At 33.4% G+C, this 14,244-nt stretch overlaps 1 protein-coding gene across 1 annotated transcript; it reads right to left on the minus strand.

Annotated features, from left to right (window-relative positions):
- Positions 1 to 444: 444 nt before the first annotated feature.
- Positions 445 to 1,817, minus strand: LOC139866234 (zinc finger protein 8). The gene has a single exon (XM_071854415.1). It carries the CDS (start codon positions 1,689 to 1,691, stop codon positions 957 to 959), a length of 735 nt encoding a protein of 244 aa, XP_071710516.1. The 5' UTR covers positions 1,692 to 1,817; the 3' UTR covers positions 445 to 956.
- Positions 1,818 to 14,244: the final 12,427 nt, after the last annotated feature.

Raw genomic sequence — 14,244 nt, forward strand, 5'->3', positions numbered from 1 at the left:
TTTACTCTTAATAAATTTTTTGAACATAAAACTTTTTGTAAAGATATCATAATGCATAACTAGAACCACTGGTTAAGCTAGATAAATATATGTAACTCAAATGTCATATTAAATATCTGCCTTCTATATGTCCATTTCTCATGCTTCATATTGTTTTATCTTTATTTTTTATTTTTGGTAAAACATAAAATATTTATTATTAATGTAGATCGAAGAAAACTGAAAATGAATTCAAGTTCCTTAACTTCATCTAAATTCAGAAAGATTCGAAAAATCATCAATCTGATATTATCAAGTTCGAAACCATGCTTCATACTGTTTTATCACTATAAGTTTTCATCACATATTAAAGTTTAACATATTAAACATAACCAAAGTAACAAAAAACGACATTAATTAGCTTTGAGTTTGACAAGGTTGAAGGGGATTCGATCCCTTTCAAACTATCGACTTTCATAAATTGATAAAAGAAACAACATTATCTGAATCTTTAAAATTTCAAAAAATTTAGCTTTACTTGGATTCATATGATGAGTATGCTACTTAGAAAACACTACTTAACCGTGTGAAAGTGCGAGCTATATAAATGATTGACAAGATTAACAGAAACAATATTGATTAAAATAGCTTAATGAGGTTGATATATAAAACTTGCGCATGAGAAAATGGTTTTCTGATCGGATCTTGATCCAGGTCCGATATAAATTAAGTATACTACCTTATACAACACGCGCGTACACATTTAAATTAATGATGGAATACTTTTGTTAGATTTCATAATTAAAGAAAGTACTTGAGAGCATCATATCATATATTATTATAAATATATATTATATATTAAAAATACTTAAAAAATACTTTAAAATAAATAGGCAGTTCTATATAATACTTCTACAGAAAATTCAAAAACGAAAATGGTAGTAGATATATAGAGCTATGAAGTTAAAGATATAATGTCACAGATGCAAGTCAAGACTAACTTGATCTTGAACACTTGGCTTCGAATCGTACATAAAACTTGAGCTAGCCGAGATTCTTGATGCTCTTAACCCATCATTTGAAGATATTAATGAAGACGGATTAATCAAATGGTCACGATTAAACGTCGAGTTTTGGGCATTTGGGGATCTCCATAACCCTAGTGGACTACCATTTATAGGTGTTTGATGATGTGAATTGTAAGATGAATTGTTTCCATAAAACCTATGATTGTAGCTATTAGTGATAGTAGAATTAGGGTTTGTGTGGTGGTAATAGGGTGGTGGGATAGGTGTAGAAGTAGTGGTGAAACGGTGGTAGTTCATAAGACCATACATTTGTGCTTCTGAAAAACTACCGTTGACCATGGTTGACTGAAGATGAGCTCTTTTAGCATGTTGTCTTTCTCTTTTGTGTGCATTTTGATGTCCACCTAAAGCTTGGGAAGTAGGGAAGTTTCTACAACAATAATGACACTCGAATTTCCGGCTACTTTCGTTAGTTTCTTTTGATTGATCTTCTTGAGTTGTGGTTGTGGTGTCATTAACATTGAATTCGTCGTTGATCATGGTAGATGAATCACTACCACCACCAACTTCTTTACCGAATAAACGGATGCCTTTTTCCTTGTGTGGTGAGGGTCGGATGAAGGGAAGTTGAGAGAACGATTCAACGTTCATAAAATCGTGAGTTTCTCGGTCGGTTTTCTCCATCGAATAGTGGTGAGATGATGGTGGATTGTGGTGGTTGTTGGTGAGGAGACAATGATAATAATATGAAAGAATAAGGAAGTGAATTGTGGTGAGTTACATGTGAAGAAGTAAGGGGACCTATAAAGGAGAAAATGAAGGTAGTTAATTAAGTTAAGGTATAATAAGGGAATTATATGTAGTTCATTATTGATGTGTACATTTAAAAGTAAAATAAATTCATGTAATTTATAATTATTAAATAATTAAGTAATTATCCACACGTTTGACATGATATGTTATGTACCCACTTTATTTACTAATAATTAAAAAAGCTTGACTGATGGGATGTTAATACCGATCATGCGATATAAATAGTCGCAAACAAAATGACTAGTTGTGATAAGTTATTCTTACAGGGTTTTACTTTTTTATATAAAAGTTTCGACTTGTATGGTAAGCGTAAAGTTTTATTAGGTAAATTATGTCTTACGTCTTTGAGAATTCACTTATTCACACTACTTATCTATTTCTACCACACCACTCATCATTATATATAAGACTCTGAACCATCCAGGCCTAGCCTGGGTGGCCACCAGCACTTTCAGTGAAGGGGAGGTCTCGGGTTCAATCCTAAGGGGTGCCCGCATTTAATGACCAAACTGGAGAATGCCTTACCTGATAGCGGTGGAGGGCTGGCTTGCCGTTTACCCGGGGTTTACCTGCGGTGGGGGGGCCAATGTGCTCTGGCCCATAGTGGGGTTCCTCGTAAAAAAAAAAAAAATATATATATATATATAAGACTCTGAAATAATGAGATTTTTTATTTTTATTATTTGAAGACGGGTGGATGTTTCATATTTAGATGTATTGTCTAGTCGGTATTTTTCGTGATCATTTTCAACTCTCTTTCTCTGACGACTAGAAGTTGTGTCGCTACTATTGAAGTTAGAATTTAAGACCTATTGTGGAAAGATAAGGATGTCAATCACTAAACCATCAATTGTTACCACTTTATCTTTATTTATTGATATAGAATCATATATAATTATAATAAATAACTACATTAAAATGTTTATTGTTGGATCTTAGTAAGAGCGCTCCCAACCATGACAGGATTTCTTCCAGGACTAACCAACCATTTAGCGCCACATCCGCACCTCCATCCCACTTTCTTCCCAGGACTAAACCTGGACTAAACACTCCCAACAATGACATACCTCCTCAAATAAATTGGGACTCACTTAAATTATTTAATTAAAGATGTTACAAGCTTTAATGCTCATGGTACAAGCAATATATACGTCCAACCGTCCTCAAATATGTTGTAAATGGACAAGAACCTGGGCGGAAGAGCTGGGCTAGACCCCTGGACTAGAGCTGGGCTAAATGGTGCCATCAGTGTCCTCCTGGACTAAAACTTGGGCGGAGCCTGGGCGCATGCGTTGAGAGCACTCTAACAAGCTAAAAACTTAGTTATTAATACAAAGAATTCTACCCCTGATATCAATGGTATTCTACCCCTGATATCAAATGTTTATCATAACACAAGTGCGGAATTAATAACGATTGAACAAGTAAATGATTCAATATGTCCAAACTCTAGATATTAAAATAGGTTAAATGGTATGACTAATCGCGTGATATATTTCTGTCGGAGGTCACGCGTAATCCTTTGATTACAACAATCAAGTTATTAGTTCTATCTAAGATAGAATCAATTTTTATAATCTGAATCTTTGTTACAGGCTCCAACTTGATCTCTTCAATCATTTGAATCTCAAAGAATCTTCTCCCTTACCATCCAGGCATAGCCTGGGTGGCCACCAGGACTTCCAAGAAAGCAAGAAGTCACGGGTTCGATTCCCTTCAAGGCAAAATACCTTGGGGCGAGCTCAATTTAGTGACTGATTGACTAGAGGATGCTTTGCCTGGTAGCGGTGGAGGCCTGGCTTGCCGTTTACCCGGGGTTTACCAACTAAAGGGGAGCCATTATGGCTCGTCGCTAGGGGGGTTCCTCGTAAAAAAAAAATAATAATAAAAAAATAAAAAAAATCTTCTCCGTGACATTCCTTTTAGCGTACTCCCCCCGTCCAAAATATATTGCTTTAGACAAAATGCACACACTTTAAAAAAAATAACGGTTACATGTACTTTTTCTTAAGGTTCGAATCATACCCTTTAGTTTTTAACTATCTATTTGTCTTACGTATATAAAGCAGCAGCATAAAAGAACTTATCGCATTATTCTTATCCGTTTGTGAAAGTGGACATTTAATTCGGGATATCCCAAAAAAATAGTGGATAATATAATTGAGACGGAAGAGTAACTTCTTTAATCTGGAAAATATCCCCATTATGAATCGTTACAGACTATTGTCGGAGATAATCGATTAAAAGGTGCAAACCAAAGTCACCCATCAGATATGAGAAGAAACATGAGTATACATATATGAATCGTTACAGCTTAGAGGAACATTCCTCTATTAGCAATTGGTTTTAGAGGTACTTAAGACTCATGAGTTATATTTAAGACATATTAGTTAGGCTAAAACGATTCAACAAATGGTATCAGAGCAAGTTGCAGCTTTAATTTTAATCTTGTGGTTCGTGGAAAGAAACTAACCAATGGTACAAGGAGTCGGTAGAGTGTGTGTGTGTCTTGGTTTCTTTGGGGTGTCAAAGCTTCTTGTAATAACATGAACGAAAAAAGTTGAAGATACCAAGGGGCGATGAGATACAAGTGTAATCATTGTGGTAACAAAGGTTCAAACCGAGATGATTGTGGACGTGGTCGGGGAAGAGGTCCGGAAAGAGTCGAGATGTTGTTGAACATGTTCGGGAAAAAGTCGCGTTATATGTTATATGTGTGATGAACGAGTACCGGGAACAAACTGATTAAGGGGGTGATTGTTGGAGATCATCGGTTAAAAGGTGCAAATCAAAGTCCCACATCAGATATGAGAAGAAACAAATATATGCATATATAAGCTTTGGGGAATCTCCACAAAGACTATTGTTGGAGATAATCGTTACATAGATTACCCACATGTTTAAATTTTTCATGAAGAGGGATGAATATTTTAGACATTAGTTGCGCCATATGCAACTACAGGGTGGAGTCTGTGAACCATTTGTTTTTTCGACTGCTCACTGGCTCGCGAGATATGATTGAAGGTCAAGTCTTGGATGGGTTTACGTTGGACCGACTGCTCTAGCTGGAGTGAATGGTTGATGTGGTTTATTTTTTGCGGTCGACTAAAGAGTTCAATAGTAAGTTGTACGTGATTGTTTCTACGATATTTTCGCATATTTGAAGGTTCAGAAATGGCTTCATTTCTGCCGAATCCCGGTTGAAGAAGTAGCTTTTGTTTGATTCTATTCGTAATTATTATTTTAATTAGTATTGTAATAGAAGCATATGTAATATGAGATGTAACGATTGGCTTGTAAAGTCGTTGTAAAGTTATTTGTGTTTTGCTTCTTCCTAGCTGCTCGTTAGGAAGGTTGGCTAGCTTGTTAATAAAACTTTTAGCAGTTAAAAAAAAAAAAAAAACTTAGGGGAATCTACCATTTATCACCAATTGATTTTAGAGTACTAAGAGACTCGTGAGCTTATATGTAGAACATGTTGCGTGGGCTAAACTATTTCTTCAACCTGAAAATTTTCCAACATCTACTTAAAGACTTAATTATACGGCTCTAGTTATTGAGTCGTCAGCAAACGTGGATTTATTGGCGACTTGACTGACTTCTAGAGCCTAAATTAAATTTCAGTCAGGGATTAAAATCCATGGAAATTTGATTTTACCATTTTCATAGCGTCTCAATTTTATTTTATTTTTTTTTAACTTTTTCCTACTTATTGGTCGGGGGGTTCACTCGGAAGCAATCTCTCTATCTGTCGAATAGAGAGAGGGATGACTTTCTCTACTTTTGAGAGTATTTTCACTCTGAGTGAAGAAATGACTTGTCTTTATTCTCGGATAGGGGAAGGATTGTCTACATCTCACCTCCCCATACACCACTTATGTAGTATTGTGTACTTAAAGAGTTAAAGACTTAATTGTTTCCTGAGTATATTGAAGTTACTTTGTCTCTACTAGTTCCAATGGGATCTATTGTGTGTTTCCAACTCACGTACGGTATTTTTTTGCATTTGATTTTCAAAAACGTGTTTTATGTATATTGATATATGACAGTATATGGGTGAGGCAAGTTTCTATCACAATATATGGTATCTACTATCTAGCTATATGATGACACTTTGAGGACCAACACAGGTACCATTAGTTGGTATTGAATCTTTATAACTTTTGTTAGTTGTTTTGGTTTAAATTACTTTTGGATCAACATTGCTACCCATCCCTCTCCCCCCCTGCAAATGTGGTCCATTATGCAACTTTCAATGGCTATGGTCTGGCTAGTGGCTACCTCCTATAGTAAACCTTATTATGATTTAAAGATCACATGTTTCGATCATATACATAGTTTGATATGAAGTGAAAACTATGTATCTATAAGGTATTAATATCCTTCCGCTGTACTTGTACTTAACAGTATATCATCTACATTTCGCAGCAATGAAATAATATTAAATAGAACTTTTTGTAATAGGCCAAAATTATCTTTGTTCGACACGCATCAATTAGAAAAAATTCGGATCATTGTCCAATTATGATGAATGATGAAGTAAGGAATTTTGGCCCTAAACCGTTCAAAATTTTTGATGCTTGGTTTGATGAAGAAGGGATTGATGAGGTTATAAAAAATTCGTGGAACATCCCAATAGGAAATACCAACCGGAAAGATTGTTTATTTCGTAACAAGTTAAAAAATGTCAAAGTAGCGTTAAAGGAATGGAGTGCGAATAAATTCAATAGTTTAGATGCTGAGATCGAAGCCTTAAAAACATTATCACTTAATCTTGAATTGAGGGCAGAAAATAACCAACTAAATGACATTGAAAAAGAAAATTGGTTACACACAAGAAAGAAGTGGATGGAAAAAGAAAAATTGAAAACAAGCATGTTGAAGCAAAAGGCGTGTGTGAAATGGATTTTAGAAGGTGATGAGAATTCCAAGTACTTTCATTCCATTATTCGAAGAAAAAACAATAAGAGCAACATGAGGGGTTTGAATGTCAACGGGGTATGGATTGATTCTCCATGTGATATTAAAGAAGAAATCTATAATCATTTTAAACGAATGTTTGAAGATCCGGAGATTGAAAGACCATGTATGGAGGACCTTATTTATCCCAGCCTTTCCATGGATAATACCATGGCTCTTGAACTTCCATTTAGTGAAAAAGAAATTAAAGATGCGCTTTTTGATTGCGGTAGTTCTAAAGCGCCCGGACCCGATGGTTTTAACATGCGTTTTTATAAAAAATATTGGGAAGAAATAAAGGGTGAACTAACTCTTGCTATTGAATGGTTTTGGGATAAAGGTGAATTTTCCCGTGGATGTAACTCGTCTTTTGTCACTTTAATCCCAAAAAAATCCGACCCCGTTGGACTTGGTGATTATCGCCTGATTAGTTTGATCGGTAGTTACTACAAAATTATTGCAAAACTACTTTCTAATCGTTTGAAAAAGGTGATTCCACATCTAGTTGGTTCGGAGCAAAGTGCGTTTATTAAAGATAGATTTATCTTAGATGGTGCATTGATCGTAAACGAGAGTATTGAGTATCTTAAAGAGTTCAAGAAAAAAAGCATCCTTTTCAAAGTGGATTTTGAAAAGGCATTTGATTGTCTAAATTGGAACTTTTTAATGGAAGTCATGAAAAGCATGGGTTTTGGATCTAAATGGAGGAGGTGGATACTTGCTTGTTTACAATCTGCGTCTATTTCAATCTTAGTAAACGGGTCACCAACAAAAGAGTTTTTGTTAGGAAGAGGCATTCGTCAAGGTGACCCATTATCACCTTTTCTTTTCATATTAGCCGCGGAGGGATTAAACATTCTAACCAAAGCCGCAGTCGCGAAGGGTCTTTATAAAGGTGTTGAAATTGGAAATGACAATATTAAAATATCTCATCTTCAATACGCGGATGATACTATTTTTTTCGGAGAATGGAGTCATGAAAATGCACTAAACATTCGAAACCTTCTTAAATGCTTCGAATTGGCTTCGGGTTTAAAAGTGAACTTTCAAAAAAGCTGTTTGTATGGTATCGGGACAAGTGTAGATGAATTAAAACAATTTGCATCTCGTTTAGAATGTCAAGTGGGGTCGTTGCCATTTACGTATCTTGGACTTCCAATTGGTGCAAAAATGAATAAAATGAGTAGTTGGAACCCTGTCATCGATAAAATTAAATCAAGACTTTCAAGTTGGAAAATGCGTTCAATGTCATTTGGAGGAAGATTAGTCCTAATTAAATCGGTCCTAAGTAGCCTTCCATTGTATTATTTCTCGCTCTTTCGTGCTCCGATTTGTGTGTTAAAAACTCTAGAGAGTGTCAGGAGAGTGTTCTTTTGGGGTGGGTCGGAAGTAAACTCTAAAATTTCCTGGGTTAAATGGGATAATGTGGTAACTTCATATGAAAATGGGGGGTTAAATATCGGGCTTTTAAAAAGTAAAAATCTTTCTTTATTGGGCAAATGGTGGTGGAGGTTTAATACCGACACCAATTCTTTATGGGCAAATGTCATTCGTAGCATTTACGGTTCTTGTGGTGGCTTGGACTTAGAGGGTGAAGCAATTCGCTCTTTAAGACCAAGTGTGTGGAAAAATATACTTGTAACAGGTACATGCATTCAAGAGCTAGGAGTTGATTTCATAGACTCCTTCGTCAAGAAAGTGAACAAAAATTCGATGCTGAAATTTTGGGACACAAAGTGGCTAGTTAACGGGAAACTGAGTTCAAAATTTTCAAGACTATATCGATTGGAAACGGATAAAGGGACAACCATTAGCGACCGAATTGCAGAATCAGAATCAGAATCTGGAAGTGTTTTAAGGGGCAATTGGACGAGACAACCAACAGGGCGTACACAAGGCGAATTGACAGAGTTGCAGCAACTAATTTCGCGCTACAGTTTCGAAGAATCGGAGAGAGACACATGCTCCTGGTCGTTATCACATAATGGTATTTACACTGTTCGATCTTTATCTCTCATTATTGACGAACGTTTAATCGCGAATACTAATGTTGATGAAACTATGCGTAATAATTTGGTACCAAAAAAGTTAGAAGTATTTGTATGGCGGGCTTGCAAAAAAAGGTTGCCTGTTAAAATCGAATTAGACAATAGGGGTATAGATTTGCATAGTGTTAGATGCCCGTTATGTGATGACGATTTAGAAACGGTGGAGCATTCCCTAATATTTTGTAAGTCCGCAATGGATGTGTGGGATCGAGTCTTCGGGTGGTGGGGACTTGGAAATATGACTAACCTTAGTATTTCTGAAATGTTGAGGGGAAATGGTCCAAGTAACTCTACACAGGTGGGAAAAAAAATATGGCAAGCGGTTGAATGGGTATGTACATATCTAATTTGGAAGAATAGAAACGAGATGGTCTTTCGGGGGAAATCTTGGATTCCGTCGGTGGCTTTGAACGAGATTCAAGTTAAAGCGTTTGAGTGGATTTCCAAGAGATCGAGGAAACGGAAAATAGATTGGCTTACGTGGATAAACGATCCTAGTTGCTATCTTAAAATATTGTAACCTTGTAATTAGTTTCGTGTTTTAGTTTTCGTGTTCGGTTTGCTATCTTTGCAAAGCATTTTCGGGTTAATTGCAAGCCATTATTGCTTGCTCTATCCTTGTAACTTTTGATTTCAATATATTCCTTGCTTTTCAAAAAAAAATCAATGTTGAATCCACGATTTTACCTACGGGGTAAAATGTTAAATACTGAATAAAACAATATAATAACTTAAGACGACGGGTGAGCCCATTTGCTAATCCGATCACGTGGTCATGATGATATATGTTTAAAGTTGCAATAGGTTATCTAACAAATATATATATGTATACTATGAAACAGAGGAATAAAATGCAACTTTAATTGTAAGGTTAGTTAATTTTTACTTTTGTATTTTTGCACCATTGTATCTCTCTCTACTAATTACTCTTGTATTATTGCACCATTGTATCTCACTCACTAATTAGCACATTAATTGTTAGGTTAATTTTGTACATGGTAACATTCTTTAACTAATCATATATTGATGTTGCATGTTACCACTTTTTACTAAACATGGAAACGAGTAACCTATAAGTTGTTCAAAGGGTATGAGCATGACTACAAACTTTGCACTACTATATATAGAAAGGTATATAGAAAGGTAACAACAATAGAATCTATTACACATTTAGTCGCACAAAATATCACAAATGCAATGATGGAAATAAATAGTACTAATTCAGGTCTCCATAAAGACTTCAATTGCCATTTTAAGCAATTTATATATCGAAATTAATTCCTAATATAGTAAGTTTAACAAACCCCAAGTGCATTTTGTTTTTATCTATTTCCTATATTGCAGGTGACAGGAGTAATTATAAAAAAATTCTAGTTGAGGATATTTTTAAATTGCTTTTTAAAACATTATATAGCTATATCTATTCTTATAAATATTTAAACACAAATTGATCACTAGCTTGCAAAAACTTCACCAATATTTTCGTATTTATGAACAAGTTATATACCTATTTCTAGTATTTATATGAATTGCTATATTAGGATACAAGCATCCAAGGTATACGGAGTATAATGCATATATACTTACAAGCGTACTTCAAGTCTTCAAATGGTCCACAACGTATATATTTGCACGGTTTTATAATTTCATTTGAATTTTATAAACATATATCAAACTTCTTTCTTTTACGTATTCATAAATGAAATTTGCTTAACATTAAATATTAAATAACATTAATATATATAATATGTGAGGTTGCAACAGTTAAACCCGATTTAATTTATCTTACGAGTAGTGCATGAAGAGTGAGGTAACTTGTACGTTGCTAGCTATTTTATAAAATAAAAATAAAATTGTTAATTTAATAAAAAAAAATAAACACGGAGTTTACTTTAGAATTTTGATATGTTAAGTTTAGTTACACCAAACAAATGTAAACATATCCTTTGCCAAAAACTGAAGTACAAATATGCATTAAACTCCATGCTCTGTTATACAGTGACTTAACATCAGTAGTTACTAATTTTTACGTACATGTTACTCTTTTCTCTCAAACAGGCTAACATGCTCTGTTTGATGTGATGTACAGAAAACTAATGGTCCAATTATTTGTTTTTATCATTGTTTTTTGTTTCGTTTAAATTTCTATTGCATAGTTATATAAATATATATTTACATATGTATTGAAGATTATATTTTAGTTTATTAAGTTATAAAAGATGATAAAATGAGTAAAAATGGGATAAGAATATGTCAATATTCGAGGGGTTTGCATTAAAGTATTATCATAAATAGCTAAATTAATTAATGTTGTTTCGCATTTTCTATTAAATCTCGATAGAATCTTACTTCTTGAAGCTCTTTGCACATCAATTATGTCTCCAATTCAAGCATGGTACTTAAATTAATGATAAGAACATATCTTTATGATGTCTTTATTTAGAAATTCAAAATCATTATATTATTTTAATATTGATCATTAAAAAACAGCTTTCATTTGCAAGATATGTCATTTTCTTGAGGCTTTATAGGTGGGGAGGAGAAACTGATATGTAGGTTTAGTTTTAATGAAGTAACCCCCACAAGTCTTTAAAATCATGGATCTTAATTGTACCCTCTCTGAAATTATGGACCCCAAAACACAATAACGTACATGTAAATGATTTGTTTATGTATATTATATTTGGTTTTGCTAACCTGTGTTTCCTAACTAAAAACCTCTATTTATTCCTTGATTTTTCAGGGTGTCTAATTTTGAGTTGTGAAGATATAAAGAAATTGCAAGTTTGAAGCGAATGTTGTTGCGGTGCAAGGAGCTCCTGACCGGGAGGTGTACATCCCGGTTAGTTTAGGCCGGCCGGGAGATCACAATTATACTTTGAACATAATGATTATCCCGGTTATGAGGTTGTTTGTTACGGTTGCGAGCATTTGGTTCCCGGCTAGGAGGTGGTGATCTCGGGCGGGAGATAGAGGGTGTCTAGCCAGTCGAGCGTATTTTGATATAATTTGTTTTATATGTAACCTAACCTCTATGTAATATCTACTTCCGAAATTAATAAGAGTGTGTCTTTATTTGGTCGTAGATTACATCAATTAAATAGATTGGATATAGCTACGTTAAATCCTCATATTATTTACATTTCTACTGTTTATTTTCCACGTTTTACTAGGATATATGTTTGTTGTTGGTGAATTTTGATAATCACTGATTATCAAACCTTCGACTACCCGAAAACCTTTCATAAGTCTTGTTGGGCTCAGTTAATTCCTAACTTAAAAAATGAGAAATAGAATGATAATATCCTTGTGTTGTTAATTCAGTGGTAATGGTCCATACCTCTTTGTTAAAGATTGAGAGTTCGATTTAATGGGGTGGCACAATTGCACACAATGATGTATCATTGATCTTGAAATTCACTCAAGTTTGCCTTTCGCTCTTCGCGTTTGCGGGGGTAGCGGGAAGAGGGATTTTACCGGTCATGCCCTCGAATTGATCCGGGTTTCTTCCAGAGCAGTAGTTGGGGACGGATTATGCAACTACGTTATATTATCGCATTGGTTGTTTAGTCCTACAGGTGATCCCAAATCCCAAACTGCTGTTAAAAATATTCTTGAATCACGTTAACAAACTTTGAGTGGTGAATTAGTTTGATTGTCAACATGTCTTTCTTATGTTCATTAATTCATATAAATTGATGCAGTTTTCGAGTTACTTAATTATAGTTAACTTAAGTATAGCTAAATTACATTGGATAAATATGATACGAAAAAAATACTAAACGGACAAAACTGAAAAGAGGGAGTGTTTATAATATAACTATTAACCTTGAGAGTTATTTACTTTTATTTTGTATTAAATATTTGTTTTCATATATCACTATTTGTGCACTTTGTTTCTATTTTCTTTATAAACAGACCGTTTTTTAGATTAAGTGTAAAAAAAAAAAAAATAACAATTTTACTTACAATATTAAGAACTATGCAGAAACAAATCATTAAATGAAAAGTAAATATGTCATAAAAGTATTATGAGGTATTTGGCTTAACGATTAGGAGGTGATTATTTGATTATTAAGTTTTCAAATTGTAAATAATTAAATAATAGTGTTTGACAAACTTAACTTTAAAATCAAATATTTACGATTTGAGAGCCTCAAAAAGTGAAAATAAAAAAAACGAGCTGAGTCACCCCTTACAATAGCAAAATATGACTTTTAGATTATCTGATTCTTTCCTTTACCGCCGCATTTTCTTCCTCTTTGTTTGTTAATTCACTAAATAATCGAATTTACCAAACACTTACAAAACTGATTATTATATTATTGGAATTTCAAACAGCATAATCAAATTCAAACATAATTATTATATATAACACGTTTTGCTACAGCTAATTATTTAATTATAATTATCTAAAACGCATAATCAAATTCTAAAGCGGAAATTCAAACACCCCTGAGTAAGGATTAAAAGTGATTAAATCAGAATTGATTCGCGTTGCACCTAGTCTCATTATTTTTTGCTAAAATATAGCTTCAATTATAATTATAATTATACTTATTAAATCCAACCTTTCTTTTTTAATAAATAATCTTTGTAAAAGTACACTACACATATTGACCTTATATATAGTCTTATGATAATGATAAATTATAGGTTTGTTGTTTATCTTTAAGATTACACTGACTTATAAGAATAATTATCTAATTTTTTTTAAAATTAGAAAATTCAATAGATAAAGTGTTCAAAGCTTCAAAAGTTTGAATTTGATTTTTGTTGGTGTTTATATGATTAAGAAATGTGATAATAATAAAGAAAAAGATAGGGATGAAAATGTGTTTCCTCGCTTCTTTTGCCATTAAAAGTTATGGTCAGTTGTTTGAGTGTGAAAAAGAGAGAAAAAGGGGACCAATTAATTTTAACTGCCACCACTTGCATTTTGCACATATACACATTTAAATTATCTTCGTCTCAATAAAATCTGCTCACATCCACACACGTTAGTATTAGTATCGATAATTTTAATAACACATCTTTTATATAACACACACACACACACACACACACACACACACCATCCGTCTAACAAAAAATTCCTCCAACAATTTTTTTTTTTTTAATTTAAAGTACATAATTAAAATATCTATTTTATCTGTCATTTAATATGTTTTTGAATTTGAATTAATTATTTCCTTTGAAAAACTAAGTGATAGAAAAAAATTATGATTAAATATTTTACTGACGTCTATATATATAATCTGTTGTAAATAAAATTTCTAGGACTTTTTAGTGTTATTTTAAGTAAAAGACATTCATTTTAATACAAATTTGTCCGAATTATATAAATTCTGCGTTGGATCTGAATCCTAATTGGCGTAGGTTAGAATCAAGAGTGACGTTTTCTCAACAAATCTGTT

The sequence above is a fragment of the Rutidosis leptorrhynchoides genome, chromosome 1 (assembly GCF_046630445.1).
Source record: "Rutidosis leptorrhynchoides isolate AG116_Rl617_1_P2 chromosome 1, CSIRO_AGI_Rlap_v1, whole genome shotgun sequence".
In the NCBI taxonomy this organism is placed as follows: Eukaryota; Viridiplantae; Streptophyta; class Magnoliopsida; order Asterales; family Asteraceae; genus Rutidosis; species Rutidosis leptorrhynchoides.

Bases quoted from the DNA above. Each gene is read 5' to 3' on its own strand.
- LOC139866234 (XM_071854415.1), bottom strand. From the start codon at position 1,691: ATGGAGAAAACCGACCGAGAAACTCACGATTTTATGAACGTTGAATCG.